We start from the raw sequence: 20,385 nt of genomic DNA, 5'->3' as shown, positions 1-20,385 counted from the left end.
CTGTGACGGTCCGTCACGACTGTGACGGTCCGTCCTGCAGGTCCGTCACAAAGTTCAGAGAGTTAATTCTGTGGAAGGATTTGTGACGGTCCGTCGAGCCCTCAACGGTCCGTCCTGCCATTTCGTCGTGAAGTTCAGAGAGTCGATCTCAGTACCCAAATTTTCAGAATCTAAGTGTCTTGGAACGAGACCCCCTCGACGGTCCGTCGTGCTCATGACGGTCCGTCGTGGGATCCGTCGACCCTGACAGTTTATACCAGAATAAACTCTAATGCTCAAAACGACTAAACAGGTCGTTACAAAATGACTTTTGGGAGTGATATCTCAACACTATAAATAGAGATATCACTCACCATTTGATATACACTTGAATAAGAAGAAAATTCATTTTCTTCTATCTACTTCTCTTGTCTTCTTCTCTTTATGATTATATTCTTATAGCTTGATTTTATAACACGTTATCAGCACGAATATGCTCTAAAAATTGTAGCACTTCGCAAAATTTTGTAGTTGAAACACTTGTGAGCAGGATTAGGTTCTATTTATTTTTTCTTGTTACACATTTATATTTTTAAAAGTTTCTCTTATACTAATAATTTCTTTTAGTATATATGTGTTATATGAAAAGGTTGAAATATAGATTTGTTTTACTTTAACAATTTTATAGATTGGTTTATGATTATACTAACAGTTCTTCGTTTCAGAAAAGAATTGAACGAGAAAGAAGTAAATTTTCATGTTGATTTGCTAAGTGTTAATTATGAGGAACTTATTAATATTTACAATTTCTAGAGGTGAGAAAACTCTCAATCTTATTTTGACAAAATTTGCTCCTATAATTCTTGATTTCATTTAAAGGCTCATGGTTGAGTTCTATGGGTATTGACTTATATGACATTGATTGAAGGTTAAGACGATGGATTCAAGTTCCATCGCACCAAAAGGGTAAGACATCAGGTTAAATTCCGGATGCACCATTAAAAAAAATATTTGAGGGTTAGACGGTAGATTCAAGTTCTATTGCACCATGAGGGTAAGACATCAATTTAAGTTTTGATGCACCATGATGATAAGGATTGGGTTCAAGTCCTATAGAATTTGGCCTAACACGCCTTATATGGATAAGACATTGAATTTGATTCAATGCACCATAGTGATGATATAATAATGACTAAGGCTTTGATGAAAAGTCTTGAAATTCGTCTTATTGAATTTGCTCCATTCCTTGAGAAGAATGTGGTAGCAACATATGATAATTTTGAAATCGCATGTTTACTTGCTCCATTTTATCGTATGAATGTGGTAGCAGCAAATAGTTAGTCTGAAAGATGACAAATGATTAACGATATGAAAAGGGGCATGAAATGACGGAATTATAATAATCATCGTTGTGGTAATTATAAAAGGAAAAACAATATTGGTTCTTCAAATAGTCCTTCAAAATGTGAAGGCAATTTTTATTATCAAAATGGTAGAAAGGTCATTAGACTTGTGAATGTTGTCGACCCAATAATTTGACAAGTTTATAAATCCTCCATCAAGAGACAAGAAGATAAAGTGATGATACACTTAATCTTTCAAAGTGATGTTGAGGTGTATCATGGAAATATGATGAATTTTAAAATCATGACAATGTACTTATAATGCAAATTTATGAAGTACATATAAATGATTAGTCCATTCCTTGAAGAGAATGTGACTTGTGATGAGTATCGTGAATGCTCGACCATTCTATAAGATAATGGGTCAAGATGTGATAAAATCATTATGGGTTGAATATATGTCACAACTCACCTCTATGGGAGGTTTGAGAAAAAATGATATATACCAAAACTCACCTCTACGGGAGGTTTGAGAGGAAATAAATTTTATCTGCCAGAAATAGTTAATGGTATTGTATGTTTATACGTCACTATGGTATGTTTATTGTGAACTACCGAAAGAGCAAAAGAAAGAAATAGTTCTTGCCTATAAGGGTTGTAGTCATTATTGTGTGGCAATACAAATTTGTCATTGGTTGTGTACCTATGGTACAACAAAAGTAAAAGAAGAAACATGTCTTTCTCGTAATGATTTTGACCATGACAATGATAATATAATTTCCTCCTTGAAGGAGATGCTCACCATAGGGATGGTGTCATGGAATATGTGATAGTACACAAAATTAAATTGCAAGCTCTAACGAGTTGTGCTATTATCCAAGGAATAATATTAGGTTGTAGTAAGTCTCAAAAGACACTTTTTAAGTTTCGGATGAATTGAAAAGAAATATTGAGACTATAAATTACGAAAATATTTAATATCTTTAAATTACTACAACCGAAGAGGGTTATAAATATTACCCATTTTTTCCTCGTGTATGTTGCACACAATTATGGGCATGTTGATGGAATCACATGCAAAAGTAAACTATAAGTGTACTGAAATAAAGATCAATTGGCATGATCGATTGACCATTCTGATTTAAATATGATGCAAATGTAATTGAGAATTTATGTGGCTTATATGACGAAGAAATAAAATATTCTTCAAGAATTCTCTTGTATTGCTTGTTTTCATTGTACCAGCTAAGGTTGGAATTGTAATCCCCTGAAGTTTTTGGAACATATAAAAAGGTGAATATGAGCTCATTCACCTTCCATGTGGATCATCTGCAACTATATGATAGATGTATCTATACGATGATCACATGTGTTTTATTGTCAACTTACAAATTGGTGTTTGTAAGGTTGTTTGTTCGAATTGTTAAATTAAGAGCACAATTTCAAATTATGAAATTATATTGATAATGCTGGTTGATTTAGAAAAAATTGTATGACTCCAACTATAGCTAAATCATGGTTATGAGAACATAACTCCCAAAACAAAATTTGGTATGAGATAAATTTATTTAACATATAGCAACACATGTATGCATCAAGCCAACAAAGTCTCCCCATTAAATTTGGTTCAGGGTCAGGAACCATATAATTTTCATCTAAAATGTTAAATGTGTGGTTATGATCTTAATTGCTCCACCACGCACAAAGATGAATTCTCAAATAAGGTTGGGATGAATATTAGATTTTCTAACATTAGGAGGAGAGATGATTTTGACAGCTGAAAATTATGTGTGAGCTTAATTATGAATTACCTAGATCCTCGTTAAATATATATGTGAACTGAAAGTTCAAGGGATAACTCATTTGCATAATGCTGCAAATCAATTGCCAGATGAATGCACTTACCCTATGATATAATTCAGCTGCAAATGCTCCAATCAGAAGTCTTTGAAGGACAGAGTCTATGATACGCCGTAAGCGTAATAGACCAATCGGTTCCAAATATAAAGTTCCTTGAAAAAGGAAGAAACAAATGATCAATATGGTCATGATAACGAGGCAAGTGCTATAAAATAGCACATTAACATAACACTTCATAAAACCTCGGAAAAGGTTAAGGTACCTGAAAAATGATGAAAAATGAAGAGATCTCGATAAGTTATGTCATATTGAAATCAATATCAAATAACCGTCGATGGTATCTTTGATATGAGGTAGCGCTCAATGATATAAATTGTGACGAGGATCTTGAATTCAAATCTGTCATATAGTGTGGATAGATAAAAGGTTGGCCAAGTAAAATGCATGATTCAAGTATATTGTTTCACTTACAAAAGTGACGGTTTGGACAGATAGTCCATAAATTAAGGTATAATGTCAGTGGGGTATAAATAAATTATTATGCGATTGTATAACCATAAGATATCAAATACGGTTTGTGCCTTGGGGCATAAAGCTTTGTCGCAAAAATCCTGACATTTTTGGAAATATTTTTCTTGTATGGTGGATGCAATGAGGTTTGTTTTGATCTGGTAACATACGAAAAACTTGAATGCATGTAACGAATAATTGCAATGTCTTGCTAGACAATGAAGGTTATATGAAAATCCTTGAAACAATCGAGGTGTCTGAAGCATATAAGAGTTTGAAAGAAACTTTTTCAATAAAGCTTCAAGAAATCCTTATATGGATTGAAATAGTCAAGGAGGAAAAGGGTACAAAAGAATGACCCTAATTGTCCTTGTATTTTACGGAAAGGTCTTGGTAAGACAGAATTTTGTCTTGACCTACTGATTGATAATTTAACAATGAAATATTTGTCTATCAGTGCACATACACAGATATGTTTTGATGCGTTTTATATGGATAAATCATATTCATTGAGTACCCCAATGATTATGAGATCGCTTGAAATAAATGATGATTCGGTTTGATCTCAAAAGAAGGATGAAGAGCTTCTTGGTGATGAAACTCCATATCTTGGTGCAATCAGGGCACTAGTGCATCTTACTAACAATATTACCAGATATTTGTTTTGCATTAAATTTACTGGCAAGATTCAGTTTCTCCCCGATAAAAGGACATTGAAATGGTGTTGAGTACATGATTGAATATCCCTGAAGGACTATAGTTATGGGTTTATTCTATTTTGAGGAATTCAAGACAAAATTGATTGGTTACGCAGATGCAGAATATTTATATGATCCGCATAAAGCTCTATCTCAAGCACTCTATGTGTTTGCATGTGGAGGCACAATAATATCCTAGCGATCAATGAAGTAAATGTTGCTACGCAGAAATAAAATCCCTATGAAGCAAGTCGAAAGTGCATCTGGTTGAGATAAATGACACACCATATTCAGGAAATGTGCGGTTTTTCTTTGAAAAAGAATATATCAACCACAATGTACAAAGATTAGAGACATCATCACAAGAAATTAAGTGATGTTTTAATCAGGGGGAGTATAATACGTGTTGCACTCTTTTTCCCTTGACCAAGGTTTTTTCCCACTGGGTTTTCCTGTCAAGGTTTTTAATGAGGCAACAAATAGTGCGTATCAAAAGATATGTGTACTCTTTTTCCTTCACTAGGATTTTTTTTCCCACAAGGTTTTTCCTAGTAAGGTTGTAACGAGGCACATTATCTATGGACATCCAAGGGGGAGTGTTATAAATCCATTGAATAGTGGATGACCATTTGGTTTATTCATGAACTACTAAATTCATGTATGTGTATTCCCTAGATGATATGAACCCCCTTTTGGATAACAATGTAGATAACTATGTATCTAATAGTTAAATGACTTTTGGGAGTGATATCTCAACACTATAAATAGAGATACACTCACCATTTGATATACACTTGAATAAGAAGAAATTCATTTTCTTCTATCTACTTCTCTTGTCTTCTTCTCTTTATGATTATATTCTTATAGCTTGATTTTATAACATTATTTTATTATCTTACAAATGTAAAAATATAGAAAGAGAAAAATAAAGAAAAAAGATATAAACTAATGAAAAAAAGAAAGATATAATAAAAATATAATTAAATGGTATCTCTAATAAAGGATAATATAAAGAGAGAGAAAAAGAATGATAAATGAGAAAATAAAAATAGTAAATAAGAAAGGAACAAAAGTAATTTATTATTTTCTTAAAAAAGTAAAAATATAGAGAGAGAAAAAAAAGAAAGAATATAAATTAAAAAAAAATAATAAAAATATTATCAAATGTTATCTGTAATACTGATAATAATAATAATAATAATAATAATAATAATAACAACAACAACAATAACAATAATAAAAAGAATAATAATAATAAATGAGAATGAAGAAAAAAGATTAACAATAGAGAAAAATAATAATTGGAATACAAAGAACAAAAATAATTAATAGTACAATAAAAGGTTGGAGTTGAGGCAAATCAGGCCTAAATTTAGAAGGATTGAGGCAAAATTGGGCCTAAATTTAAAGATGGTTGGAAAGAAACTAAGCATGTATAAAGGTGAGCATGATTTGTAATTTATTTTGGTGAATGGGTATTTGTTAGATTAGTTTGGGTTGGGCTATGAAATTGTAGTTATTTTATATTTTATGGCCCATTTATGTAATTTATTCATATTTTATCCATTTCGATCATATTTTTGTGGGCTCTTAAATTAGATCAACTCATATTGACCTATTTAAAATATACGAGCAATCCATTTATATAAATATGAATTATGAGTCATTTCACCTTATTTGGGCTGAAATTATCACCCACTTACCCAAAAAGATAAACAAAACCTATAATAAACAATAGTTAGACAGTATAGAAAAACATAAACAAGCGATTTAGGGGCGCCGCACTTCATCTTTTTTGCTGGACCATCGGATGATTGATATGATATTACAGCCGCTGAAAAAATCTCCACCTTGTTCATGCGATGTCGATCGGCGTTTTACAATGCTGAAAATCAGGTAAGCTACTACTTGATGATAGAAATCCCTAATTCATTATTTATCAATCTTATTTCATATCTACATGGAAAGAAATGACTTTGCCACATACTCTTGGTTAATTTCACTATTGACATTCTTAAAGATCCATCAGGTACCTTGGTAACTAAATCAAGAAAAATATAGGCTTCACTCATGAGATAAGTACCATCGTCTTTTTGTTGACAAAAGGATCTCTTATATTCTCAGATTATCTTTCTAGATATTTTCTCTTTAGATAGATTGAAGCTAAATAGGAATTAAATATCATTGTCCATGGGAGAAATGCAAGTGAAATTAAGAAAATATATATATTAATATGTACCTCTATTTATAAATAACTACTTTAGAATGACTATACTTGGTAGATTGTGAGTTTTTTCTCGTCTTTATTGTACATGCATAAATCTGGTTCAATATTTTTGTTTATTTTGTGGCCGAATTAGATAGTTATTCTTTCATACATTGATAATTTTTTTGTCTTTATAGGTACCTCCTAATAATTATTATAAGATATAATACCTGCAATATCTAAAAGCTAAGTTAGTAAAAAATCTGTCAATTGATTTCTTCAGTTGATTTCATTCCCTTAACACATTGTTTGTCCCAGTTTTCTTTTATTTTCCCTCTAGACAAATCTTTCATGATGTGTTCTATTCTCTTTCAATTACCTACTTTAGAAACAAAGAATTTATTTTCAGGATTAAAGAAAACAAATTGTTAACACAACATTGTAATCCATCCTTCATAGTTATTGCCTCTACACATATGCTTGTTTTGTTCGGATAGTTATTACACTGACAAAAATGAGTATTTTATTGTCATTTCTGAAATAAGAAGTAACAGAATTTTCTTTAGAGGTTTTTTAGAAGCTCACTCATTACTGCTTTTGTACCATTCCTTTTGTAGAACCTTCCAATGCTATTCCATTCTAGAAACTGAACCCTTCAAGAATTGGACTATTTGAGCCTAATTATGAGATTATTTATCTAAGAGCACATGTCCTTAGTTATACTGCATAGGTTTTAATTGATGTCATATATTACCATACTTCTGGATTTTTTTATTCATATATAATTGAATTTCTCCACTTTCATATTTGAAGTACATAATTTCAAGTAGTGGCGAATCCAGAATTTTTACGAAGTGGTTCAAGATATTAAAATTAAAATTGTGACAAAAAGGGGTTCAAACTGAGATTGGCTAGGAAAATTGAATCCTCTTCACTACTTGGTCAAGGGTCATATTTGTGTTATTGGGATCAAAAGTCAATGTATACATATAAAACTTTAAACATTAATTACATATACATCTATATACGGTGTTATTTTTCAATGAAGTATGTTCATATGACCCCACTTGACCCACTATAGATCCGCCCCTCATGTCGGGAACAACATTGTAAGTTTCTCAGCTTAAGTAGACCCTCTACTATCCACCACATATTAAAAGTTTGATTAATTAGGACAAAAAGCTCTACCATCCTGACGCACTTGCAAAACAAAATTCACATGGCTCTAATAAAATAATAATTAAGAATAGATGATTAGTAGTCTCAATTTCTTGACTTTCACAGCGGATACATCTAGAAACTATAGGAATACACATTTAGCTAGAGCTTCATTTATATAAATTTCCTTTTTATGTTCTTCAAGAGAAAAAGATTATTAAATATCTTTCAACAATTCAGCAGTGTTATTATTACAGGTTATATCTTGTAGGTCATCCCATAGTTCTAGTCTCTCTAAGGCATTGCATCTTGCATATATAGTTGTCACCTTGAATTTGTCACCTGTATCCCTTAGTTTATAACTAATTGTGCGCTCCTGTATTGTATCTTTATAATCTTCTTCTCCCAGTTTTCACTCCAAAAGCTTCATATCTTTGTTGATAGCTTTACCTAAGCATTATGCATCCCAATCTACTCTTGTCTTTTTCTAGTTCATTAGGGCTTTGAAAATGTTCCAATATTGCTATGTAAGAGTAATAATGTCTCATGTTCAGGTCTATTAATCTCTCAGTAGAATTTTGAGTCTTAACAGATATGATGTTCCAAAATAGTAATTTGTCAATTATTGAGATATTGAGGTGAGACCCTTCCTACTCTTTGTTTTACATATGAAAGTATTTCTGATTGCTTTACTCCCTCTTTGTTTTTGCCTTGAAGTTTTCCAATCCGCCTAAGGATAGCTTTCCTTTCTTGCTTATGCCTTATATAATTTCTTTCATATTATTATCTTGCTCTTCTAGCAACTTTTTTCTATCTCTAGTTGAGATATATGATTAATCTTTGGTGCCTTATGTGGGATAAGTACACCTTTGTTTTCTTGTTCCATTTTTCATCCATTGTGCCCCCTAACTGATTCTTCATTTTTCGCATTGCTGCAGTATACACTACCTGATGACTCTAGTTCATTTTCAGCTCTACTTGCTACTGAATTGTGGCTGGTATATGTATTATGTGTTGTTCCTTCTTTTGTATGTGAGTTGCTGCTGCCAGGAGTTCTTACTCCATGACTTTGAATATCTCTTAACATGTTCTCCTCTTGCCTATATTGTTGTTTGTGTTTTTGTTCTTACATATATATTTTGTGATTCACCATGTTCCCCAGTAATTTCATTTTCTTTCTGCATGATGATAAAAGGTTGTACTCCATGTTGTTCATTCCAATATCATCTCCCCTTACCTTAAGATCATTACCCATGTTACCTAATCCTACTCCAGTGTCATTGTTGTCCTCTAATTCTTCAAATTGTTAGCTACTGTTACCATTCTATTTTTTTCTGCTCTTGTTTCAGATTCCGAACCTGCTCCATTCTTCATTTATAGTTTAAATTACTTTGTTTTGTGGATAACTTCACTTTTGTTGTTCTTTGAAATCACTATCTTCCTTAATCCCATTACCTACGTTGTCATTGTGACCCTATCACCTTGGTTGTTCACAACCCTTCCTGCATCGGTATCCTCTTTTGTATTGTTCTTGTTCCTGTCCTCCACTTCCTCTTCTTTGGGGTATAATTCTGGATGAAAGAAAAAACATTCCACTTCAGTATGTCCTTGTAATTTATAATTTGTGCAGTATTTTGGTAATCATCATATTTGATAGTGATCCACTTCTCCTTGATTTCTCCTGTCTTCTTTCTCATACCAACATTAATTCTCCTTGCAAATTCTCCCAGTAAATCAACACTCACTTTGATCCTAAAAAATTTGATCGAGTCTTATTCTTTGTGGCCAAATCCACTTGTAGAGGTTTTTCTACTACAACTGCCATCGAAAATATTGCTTCCTTACCAAAAAAGTATGGTGGTAACGATGAGAATGAGATCCATGCAATCACTATGGAAGTTTCTTCCTCCAGTTCAAATAAAGGTCTCATTCAAGAATTCACATGGGGTAGGTTAAGTGGTTATGCATTATGTAAAACTATGATTTTCATAACAAGGTGACATATTCCTCCATCTCTGTAGCCCTTATGAGAATATATTTGTTAGTAATCTATTCAATATTTACTTATCCCTTCAATTCATATTGCTTTGGTATTTTTCTCAATGGATCTTGTATCTCAGGCCATCCGTTGAAAAAGTTTCCTATTACTGCGTATTGTAATTCTTCATTTAAAATCACGTGATCGTCTTTCTCCTCCTCCCAAATAATTCTTGGTTCTCCATGTAGGCATGCAACTTGCTTTATCGGGATTGATTTGTGGGGTGGTTTGGTTTGTTAGACTATATTGACAAAGATTGTTATTGATGATTGTCTAGTGTTAAATAGGATATGTTAAGTTAACTCAGCTGCCGATGGTGGTGGCTAGCCTACAACCATCATGGCCATAATGATCGGCGACAAAAAATAGGTTTGATTAAGAAATCATAGTCTCTTGATGGTAATTTATAATTAGGAAAATTAACATTCGAATATTTTTCATTAATCTCCATCATCATTTGTTGCAACAATTTGAGTATCATTTCTATCTTTAACTCATTTGTTGTTATCTTCTGTTCTACTCTATCACCCCTTTAGAAAGGTAAAGATGATGTAGTCCTTTCCTTCTCCTTGTCGTGCATGTTATTTTTTATTTGTGTTGTAACTTGATGGTTATTGTTTAATTAACATGATGCTACATCGTGTGGATGCTTTATCGCTTGGAGGCAAAATAGTGAGCTCGCCCATCATTACCATGATGAACTTTCTTGTTAATGACTTGATGTTGTACATTCCTATTATCAACTTTATTTGCTTTGTTATTCATTATGTTCATGCATTTCCTACTTGGAAGTTTTTCTACTGTTGTTTTTTTAGTTTCTCCATTATTATTATTAGCCTTGTACTTTATATGTTTTCCCTTTTTATCTTTTCTAATTATTTTCATCCTAGATAGTGCATTAAATTTATTACATGGAACCACCTTTTCTCCTTGTTCATAGCCTTGCTCGAACTAGCCATATGAATATTTTTTATATTTCTCGCTTGCTAGTTGTTATGATTACCCACCAAATTGCCACTAAGTGAAATTTCAATTTAGCGTGTCTGTATCCTTCTTACACGGTTTAGATTATTCTGTCCTTCATCATTGGATTACCTCAGTTGTATGGAGGCATGCCATGGTACATCTCACCTGGTGGAACCCTGACGCAGCTCCTGGTCGTGGTACCTGTGAAGGATAAGCCGACTGTAAACCATAATTACCACCATCTGGATACCCTCCCGAAGTAGGCATTCCAGCAGAGCTTTGAGGCATCATGTACCCAACGTAATTCGTTTTGACGAAAAAATCAAAAAAAGGTGACGGAAGGCGTGAAAGGATGAAAAAGCTGAAAAACGATGGAATTTCTGATTTTATCATCAAAAGGAGTTACTTGTTCAATTTTATACAAGTTTAAGTGTCTACTTATACATTTATAAAATTAGAAAGATATAATTATCTACTTAAACCAAGTTAAGTGTCATAGTTAACAAAAAATCCGAATCAAATAGAAGCATATGGGCCTCATCCAGACCCGACACCAAGAAGAGCCCGGATGTGTCAATTATACGCTGTCGTAAGGAGGAGGATGAGCATCTCAGCCTTATATATATAAGTAAACAGTAGCCTCCTTGTAGGGTTTTATATATTTCATAACGCCTTCTCCCAAATTATTCAGGCTTTCTCTCTCTAGGGTTTACAGTTCTCTTCTCTGAGCGAAAATGGATCTATCAAAGAAACGCAAAGCTGATGAGAACGGCGGTGCTTATCCTGTAAAAACTGAACTCGTCACAACTGCCGCCGCCCCACCGGCACTTGCTGTTCTTTCCCCGGAAGACATTGACAAAATTCTTGAAACGTTCACCAAGGACCAGTGCGTTTCAATTCTCCGTAACGCCGCCCTGCGCTATCCTGATGTTCTCGAAGGTTTACGTGCTGTCGCTGACGCCGACGTATCTAACCGCAAGCTTTTCGTTCGTGGTCTTGGGTGGGAGACCACCACTGACAAACTCAGACAGGTTTTTTCTGAGTTTGGAGAACTTGATGAGGCTGTTGTTATAACTGATAAGGCGTCTTCCAGATCTAAGGGGTATGGTTTTGTAACTTTCAAGCATGTTGATGCTGCTATTCTTTCTTTAAAGGTGCCCAACAAGATAATTGATGGACGTGTTACCGTCACACAGCTTGCTGCTGCGGGTAATTCTGGGAATTCTCAGTCTTCTGATGTTGCGCTTAGGAAGATCTATGTTGGTAATGTCCCATTTGAAATTTCGTCTGAAAAGCTTTTGAATCACTTTTCCATGTATGGAGAGATTGAAGAGGGGCCTTTGGGATTTGATAAACAAACTGGAAAAGCGAAAGGATTTGCTTTTTTTGTCTACAAGACTGAGGATGGAGCTAGGGCATCGTTAGTTGATCCCGTGAAGACAGTAGAAGGACATCAGGTCTTGTGTAAATTGGCAACCGATAATAAGAAGGGGAAGCCGCAGAATATGGGGCACGGGGGTGCCCCTGGAATGAATGCTGGACCTGCAGGAATGCCTGGTGATGATAGGGTTGGATCCATGCCTGGTTCCAATTATGGTGTTCCTGTAAGCGGTATGGGTCCATATTCAGGGTTTTCAGGTGGGCCTGGTCCAGGAATGCAGCAGCCACCACCTCAGCCTGGGATGGTGGCACATCAGAATCCACATCTGAATTCAGCTATTGGCGGGCCTGGATATGGAAACCAAGGACCGGGATCCTTTACAGGTGGTGCTGGTGGATATGCTGGCGCCGGTGGATATGCTGGCGCTGGTGGGTATGGTGGTAATTCTGGGGATTATGGTGGGTACAGGATGCCTCAAAGCTCTGCTGGAATGCCCAGTTCAGGAGGTTTTCCAGATGGTGGTAGTTATGGTTTACAGTCGGCTTATCCGACACAGGTACCACAACCAGGAGCTGGGTCAAGAGTTCCACCAGGTGGGATGTACCAGGGCATGCCTCCATACTACTGAGGTAATCCTATTGAGTTTGTTTAAAGTTATACATGTCAACATATGATTCACTGAGTATTATTTATGCATATATTTGTTGAGCAACTATCTGAGGTGTTTTGGTTTACGAACTTACTATTTTCTTGTTTGATATTGTGTATTTACATGTTTCATTAGAGTGCTTGGCCTACAGTTTGTGGACTAGTACTGTTTTTTTTCTCTATGTCAATTTGGTGAGCTGATAGCGTCATACTTGTTCTTGAGTGAAGTATCCCAAGGGGGTCCATATCTTGTACCAGTTTTTCATCTAGGATGGTGTTGGGTTGAAGATATAAAGGAATGTCTTGTATATTTTTTTGCGGCTCTCTGTAATTAATTACTTTTATTGTCCCAGTTAATGTGAAATCACGACACCATTCTATTTGATAGCAATTGGGAATAAGCCATAAAGCTTGAGAGAACATTGGAGACTATATTGGTGAAGGGGTTAATTGTCTCTGTGAAAGTAGTATGGAAATGGTTACCTGAGATTGCTTTCCTCTTTTACGATTTTCCTTTCTTCCACAGAAGTGCACGGCATGGGAGTGGATCTACTTGCACTAATCTAGTGCGTGGCTTATGTCCATCCCCTGTACTTTGAAAATGATTTGTATTACAAATTTATGCCCTCAACAAGTTTTATATGCTGGAATCTTGAATGATTGAATCGTATGTGGATATCTGTTCAGGTGTCTTGAGAGCTTCTTGGATGCAACATGCTTTTAATGGTTGTGGTGATTTCCTGATTGCAGACTCTGAAATCTTTGGTTACATGGACTGCTGTACATCTGTTGCCGCTTCACCTATATGTGTGGCTGTTAGTTGATACTTGCTAGTATTAAGTTAGTATGTAGGTTCTTCAAAAATTGCTGTATCTTTTGATGAGCGTATTGACGAGTGATGTCAGTTTTCTTATTTTACCCGTACTCCCTGTTTCTTATATGTTCCCTATCTGATGAATGTGACATTTTAGATGTTCTATCATATCATGTTCAGCCATTATTGGCTTGAACTTATTGTATGTGGATTACAAGGCATCTTTATGATAATGTCAGATACTGCTGATCTGAAACAAATTATTTGATGCGAACAATTTTTTTTTATATTGTTTTAATTAGAATTATGTTTTGAACTAAATAAAAGCAGTACTAGTGCTTTAATAAATAAATATCTGGAGTATTGATGGGAAGATGGGAAAAACACAAATGTGTGGTAGTAGGATCCAAATTTACACTGTTTGTTTGCATTTCTAGCTGTCTCACCTGCTGGTAAAAAAAGGGCCTTTATTTTTTCTGTTGGTCACTGATTTGAACCAAATTATGACATAATCGTATTATGTGTATTAATTTAACAATTTTTTGTATATATGGTTTGCGAAGGCAGGAAACTGGCAAATGCTATGTCTTGGCAAGAACCAAAATCTAATACTGTCTGCCATTTTGCTTGCTTTTTTTTAACCTTTCATCCGGTGTTGTTTCTATCGCATCTCAAAAGCAGAAAAGAAAATGAAAACCTAGCTAGCTGTTCCTTTAACATCCATCATTTTAGAATTATTGGAACATATTCCCTACAAGGCATACATCTCCTGGTTTCTTTGTTTTCTTTTGTTGACGGACTTTGGGAGGGAGATGGGTATGAGACCAGTTGGTCAACAAACACATGATGCAAGTGGGTGTGGGGTGGGCAGGGATGGTTTGTTTCAGCTGAATCATGTTCGCCGAACCATCTGTTTTCAGGATGCGTAGATTTGTAAGTTGTACCTAATATGATGTTTATTTATAGTTTTGTTCATGCTCCAACGGATTGCTATTTAGCATATGATCTGTTTGGCATGTGCATTTGTCGTTTTTTGTTCTCACCTTGTTTCTCAAGCGTATTGAAGCTGTTTCAGCTTATTGGTGATTCCTGTTCATAGATTTGGCTGTATTTTATGTCTTCTATTGCCTTAAATTCGTGTATGGACTATAAAAAACTGATTGCTTGTTGGAAATAAAGATTTATATCAATCCCTGCTATGTTTTGCCGTTTGTGATCCTATTCTGCTTGGCACAAGGCATAAAATTAGTTTGTTGTGACTTCAACAGACTATTTAAACAAGTTCTTAGTTTCATCTTTATTGGTGATCAATAGTTGTTACTGGAATTGTATTAAGATTTAACTAGCCGTCAAAAGGAGCACGTGAAGTAGACAATAAATCAAGGATATGGAACTCAAGTACTTTTACCAATTTGGATCTGAATGTGTGAAAAGCTTGGGACTCTTTTTAATTGAAGTGTATATTTCTGTAGCCACCTAAGTTAGTTGCTATGACAATCCTGTGGAAGTCCTATGTTGCATGTATTTTACTGTAATAGGAAGGCATACCTCATGTTTTTATTTCTTAGCCTGAGCATTCTACCCTGGTGTGGAATTGTATTCTCCATAACAAAATTCTTTTCCTTGTTTCCTGGTTGTGGTCTGTACTCTGTATTGCTGAGGGCTGATGATGTGGTGCGGAGTGAAAGCTATATTGCTGAGCTTTGATGGCATGAACTGCGACTTTGGTGAAGATTGAGCTCCCAGTTGTCTGGAAATGCTCAAGGTTGGAGGGAGACGCCTTAAATGAAGAGATTTGTAATAGTTGTAGAGCTAGATAGATTGTTGTACGCTTTCATGCAGTAACAAGGAAAAAAACATCAAAATTGTGAAGTTCAGCTCAATGCATTTAGATGTGATGATTGGTTATCCCACTTCTATGGCGTTAAAAAGAAATTAACGTAAATGGCACAAAACAGATTGCTGGCAGCAGATTGTTATGTTTTTTGTGCTAATAAATTGCATATTGCAGTCAATACATTTGCGGTGCCCGATTCTCCCAAGTCGATGATGTTAAATTCAGGTCTGGGTTTGTGAAGTTACATTATTGTGTTGTTTCATCAAATTATTGAAGAAGTTATATATTTATTGTTTCATCAAATTATTGGAGAAATTATATATTTATTTTAGACTTATTCTCTTATCGGTTCAATTTAAAGGACCCGAATCGATAAAAAAAGTCAATTGAATCCATCCCGTTAAGTTGTCATAATTGGGAAAGATCCAAGTTAATGACCATAGTTGAAACTGAAATATGCAGCGATCATCGACGCTTGCAATGTAACGTCAATGTCTTCCAAAATTTGGTACCCTATATTTGAGATTAAAATGCATCTCAACAGAAAAAATTACACATTGAAAGTGCAAATGCTTGAATGTGTTTCAGAAAAGAACCCATTGTTAAACTGTCGTAAATCTTATTTTTCCAACTTAAAACAAGTGGTCTAATCTTGTGTCTCATTGATGTCTCACTAAATATATGACCGTCATTCATAATGTCAAAAGAATCGTATCGAGAAAGATGTTGAATGCATATTCATAATTGAGTTTTAAAGTAATCAAAATTGAAGAATCAAGTCTCTAATCTAGCTCTGAGTCTACAAGTTAATTGAGAAAGTATATCAAGAGTTGATGAGTCTCTATTTATGATCACTATTGAGTATCGAGTTCAGTTATTGATGTAGAGTTCAGGTTGTAATCAGTGGTGGAATTAAGATTTTTGTGGAGCGGGTTCAACAAATAAAGAAGTAAGCTGAAAAATGGAGCAAAACGGAGTCTAGATGACGAGATAGAGTTAAGGTTGTAATCAGTGGTGGAGTCAAGATTTTCGTGGAGAGGGTTCGACATATAAAGAAGTAAGCTAAAAAATGTTGCAAAAAGGACCGGAAAAAAAATTAATTTTAATTTGCTAAATTTAACTTGCCTATTCATGCCGCGTTTAACGTTTGTTCCTACTTCATCCTTATCTCATTGATTGTCTTTAAAAAATTATGATTTTCCCCTTTTAATTTGTACCTACCATTCTACTTTATTTTGAATTTTTGAAAAATAAATAAAATTAGTGTTCATTCAATCACATGCTACTTTGAAAATTGCTTAATATTCTTTAAAAATATGTGGGGATTGAGTTACTAATATTATAATGCGCTTTAGGGATAAATAGATGACATCACCGATTTTTAGTTCATTTATTCAATTTCTAAGGTTTGTCATCTATAAAGAAAAAGATGAATAAATCAAATAAATTTAGTTTTTATTCTAGAATAGAACTAGAAAACATAAGCAAGAAATATCTTGATATTCATGCCTTTCAAATTTCTTCGTTTGACTAATTTAATTTACCTTATCTTTAAAAATATATTTTTTTCTATCTCAATATCAAATTTAAGAACAACTGATGTTTTCTTAAAGAGTTCTTTTGAATTAGTATATAAAAAGAGAGTTACATAAAAAAAAACAGAGATTAAAAAAGAACCAAATACAAAAATAAAAATAATGCGCCTTTGAACAAATGAAAATTGAAAAAAATAAAAATAGCATAATAATAATAATAATAATAATAATAATAATAATTTAACTCCAACCAAAAATAATAAATCTATTGAGATTTTGAGCTCAAATGCTGGGATTTAAGCCAAAATGTTGTCATTTCGATTTATTGGTTCTTGATTTTTAAATATGCTAACCCAATAATAAATCGATAAGATATTATTTATTGATTTTAGACATTATCGGTTCGATTTTTGGTTTATCCAATAAAAAAATGTCCGTAAAATATTATATGTCTTCTTACTTCTCTAAATTCTTTGATATAGTGAAACAAAAAAGATAATGAGAAATTGCATAAGTAAGAGAAAATATAGTACGAAGGCTATAATATTACATGTTATCACCAAAACATAGCATGAAATACCACCTATAGGTAATTTTAGACACGTTTCTTTTGAAGTAGATACCTGATTACCAAGTATAACATTTTTTATGTTAATCAAATTACGGACCTTTACAAACTTAAAAATTCTACAACCTACGATTACAAACTAAAACTAAAATAAACTAGTCCACCAAGACTAAAACTAAAACTAAAATCAAATAACTACAATTGTGAACCCCTTTAATTCTTAGGTTTTGAGTAAATAGTAAAACTAATCAAGAGGCCTAGAGTGAAGTTGGTAGAGTACTAATAATTTGATATAGTTATAGTGTCTAATTATATATTAAACTATTAATATTTAATAATTAGGAAGGGTAAAATTATAAATTATAACCATCTTATTGGGTTATCGGTTTACCCAATAACCCATAGTAAAAACCGATATCAAATCAATAACCCAATAATTTTTTTATAAATTCATTAAAAACCCAATAACCGATAACCAAATAACATTTTTTTCGGTTCGATTTTTGCAAACCCATAGTTGAGCCCATCTAAAATAATAAAGCTACTGAGACTTTTAACCCAAATGCTTAACTACCGAGCTAGCCTCTTTACATGTTTTGATGGGTTCTTTTATATATATATATATATATATANACAAGGTATTTAATTTTTTTCCCCTCAAATTTACCCTTGGTACATTCCTAATTTATCTACAAATTTTGTTGATAGCTACGTCAACCTACCACAAAAATATTTTAGTCAAACTTCATTTTTTAGTCCCTATGCCCAAAACTAAAATATCAATTATTTTAGATCGAAGAGAGTAATTAGCTAGGATGCCTTGTTTTATATATAGAGCTTAAATTTTTTAGCATTAACGTACATCGAAACCTTTTTTTTTCATGGTATTATGACTAATATCATAAATTAATATTCCCACGTTTGGACTATGTTGAATAAATCCCATAAATGAGAGTGAGTGTGTAATATTGGTTTTGATTATGCAATTACATAGTTTTACTACTCTTGCCACTAGTAAAACTATGTCATAAAAATATCTTCTTCAATCACTCTATATAATTCAAAATGTTAGCCAGCTATATGTTATTAAGGGTCATGTCAAATATGAAAAATGAAATTACCATGGACAAGACTTCTTTTCCAACTATATTATATTTTACATGTCAAAATTTAAAATTTCCAATCAATGAAAATATAATATAATACTACTATATATAGTACACTCAAATAATTAGTGGAAGTTAAAATTTAGAAAGAAGCATCTAGCAATGAAATGGTAATAATCCATGCATATATAGTTTAATTGTATGGAAAGTAGTGGAGGGAAAAAAAAAAATTATAGATGGATGTTTATATTTTTGTAAATTTTGGATGAATCCAAATAGTTTTCACGGGGAATTTGGAGTTCCCCCTTTACTACAGCCGTCACCTTTGTCTTCACTTCTCAGTCCTCTTTTTTTTTTCCCTCTCTTTCTACACGTGCCTTTCTTCCTCCATCACTATTTTTTTTTGTTTTTTTGAAAAATAAATATCTATCAATATATTATTTAAAATATTCCTAAATGCATGATCAATTTGCTTTTTACCTTTCTACCGTACACACTACTATTAGCAGTATCGTGACATCTCGTGATCATATAGATATATATTATGTATAGGGCTGTAGTTTGGTTAGTCTGTGAAAAGTTATGTAGGAATTTTGAATTTTGGTGGTGTACATAAATTATTTCTCATGAAATATGTAATTTCATAATGCAATCTAGTATGCAATGTATAATTGAATTTTTTTTAGTACTTCTTAAGCAAAATAACATTTTTCATACTTTTATGAGTTGGATTTTTCATTTTAATGATTTTAGTCGACATGTATTATTGATATTTATATGCTTGTTACACATTTTATGTCACAATACACACTGTTGCGAGTCAACCCATAATAAGCAAACTGATGAAAGAATCAACTAACTACAACCAAACCCAAAACCTTTTTTGAAAATCAAGTCTAAATTATGTAAACCCAAAACCTTTTTCTGAAAACAACACATATGATCCGGAAGAAACCATACCAAACTCTTAAATATCCAATTAGTGAGGCAACCTCAAACTAAACATAACTAAGTCAATAGTTCGTGTCCGAACAAATATATATATATATATATATATATATATATAGAGAGAGAGAGAGAGAGAGAGAGAGAGAGTCATGAAGACAAAATTTGACCTTATATATGAGATGTATTATCACCATCTCATTTTATGTCATAATATTTGTCTGGGCATGAAGTTTAAGAAATAAAAGAACACTTTGAAATGTTTATCAAATTGTCCTTCAAAAAATAGACCTATTAAAATTTAAACCAAAACAGATGGATTCCATTTTAAAAAAAAGGTAGACTCACTTTTCTCTCTCTCCTTATAAATGTATTGGTAAAGTAAAGTCAACTTTATTCTTTTTATTTAGTATGTCGTATGAGGTTTTTGAAGGTTTGCGTTCTACCAAACATAGTTCCTTTTCAAAATGTGTACAATCGACCAATGTGATTTTCATTATATAACCATTTCGCGGTGGATTAAATTATATATCACATGATATCCATGCTCTGTAATAATATAATCTTCTATTTTACTTCAACTAAGTTAGGAGTTTAGATCAATAATTAGATCGTACAAATTGATAAAAAGAGAGCATCGACGTTTATTAAATGAAAAATATTGTACTGCTTCTACAAATGATAAGGAATAATTAAACATATAGGGATAAGACACAAGTACCCCCTTAGATCATGACTGATATCCAAGATACACTCCATACCTAAACTAAGGTCCTACTACCCCCCCCCCCCC

At 33.2% G+C, this 20,385-nt stretch overlaps 1 protein-coding gene across 3 annotated transcripts; it reads left to right on the top strand.

Moving 5' to 3' along the window:
• Positions 1 to 11,397: 11,397 nt before the first annotated feature.
• LOC107011047 (UBP1-associated protein 2C-like) lies at positions 11,398 to 15,572 on the top strand. 3 transcript variants are annotated; one of them, XM_015210367.2, is made up of 2 exons: positions 11,398 to 12,768; positions 13,538 to 15,572. In XM_015210367.2, the coding sequence occupies exon 1, from the start codon at positions 11,493 to 11,495 to the stop codon at positions 12,765 to 12,767; it is 1,275 nt and encodes a 424-aa protein (XP_015065853.1). In that variant the 5' UTR covers positions 11,398 to 11,492; the 3' UTR covers position 12,768; positions 13,538 to 15,572. The 3 variants fall into 3 exon arrangements, with proteins under 3 accessions (XP_015065853.1, XP_015065852.1, XP_027770829.1); XM_015210366.2 differs by having other exon boundaries at positions 13,475 to 15,572; XM_027915028.1 differs by having other exon boundaries at positions 13,314 to 15,572.
• The last annotated feature ends 4,813 nt before the right edge of the window (positions 15,573 to 20,385 follow it).

The sequence above is a fragment of the Solanum pennellii genome, chromosome 2 (genome assembly GCF_001406875.1).
Source record: "Solanum pennellii chromosome 2, SPENNV200".
Classification (NCBI taxonomy): domain Eukaryota; kingdom Viridiplantae; phylum Streptophyta; class Magnoliopsida; order Solanales; family Solanaceae; genus Solanum; species Solanum pennellii.
This window is presented reverse-complemented; position numbering and strand designations above follow the sequence as displayed.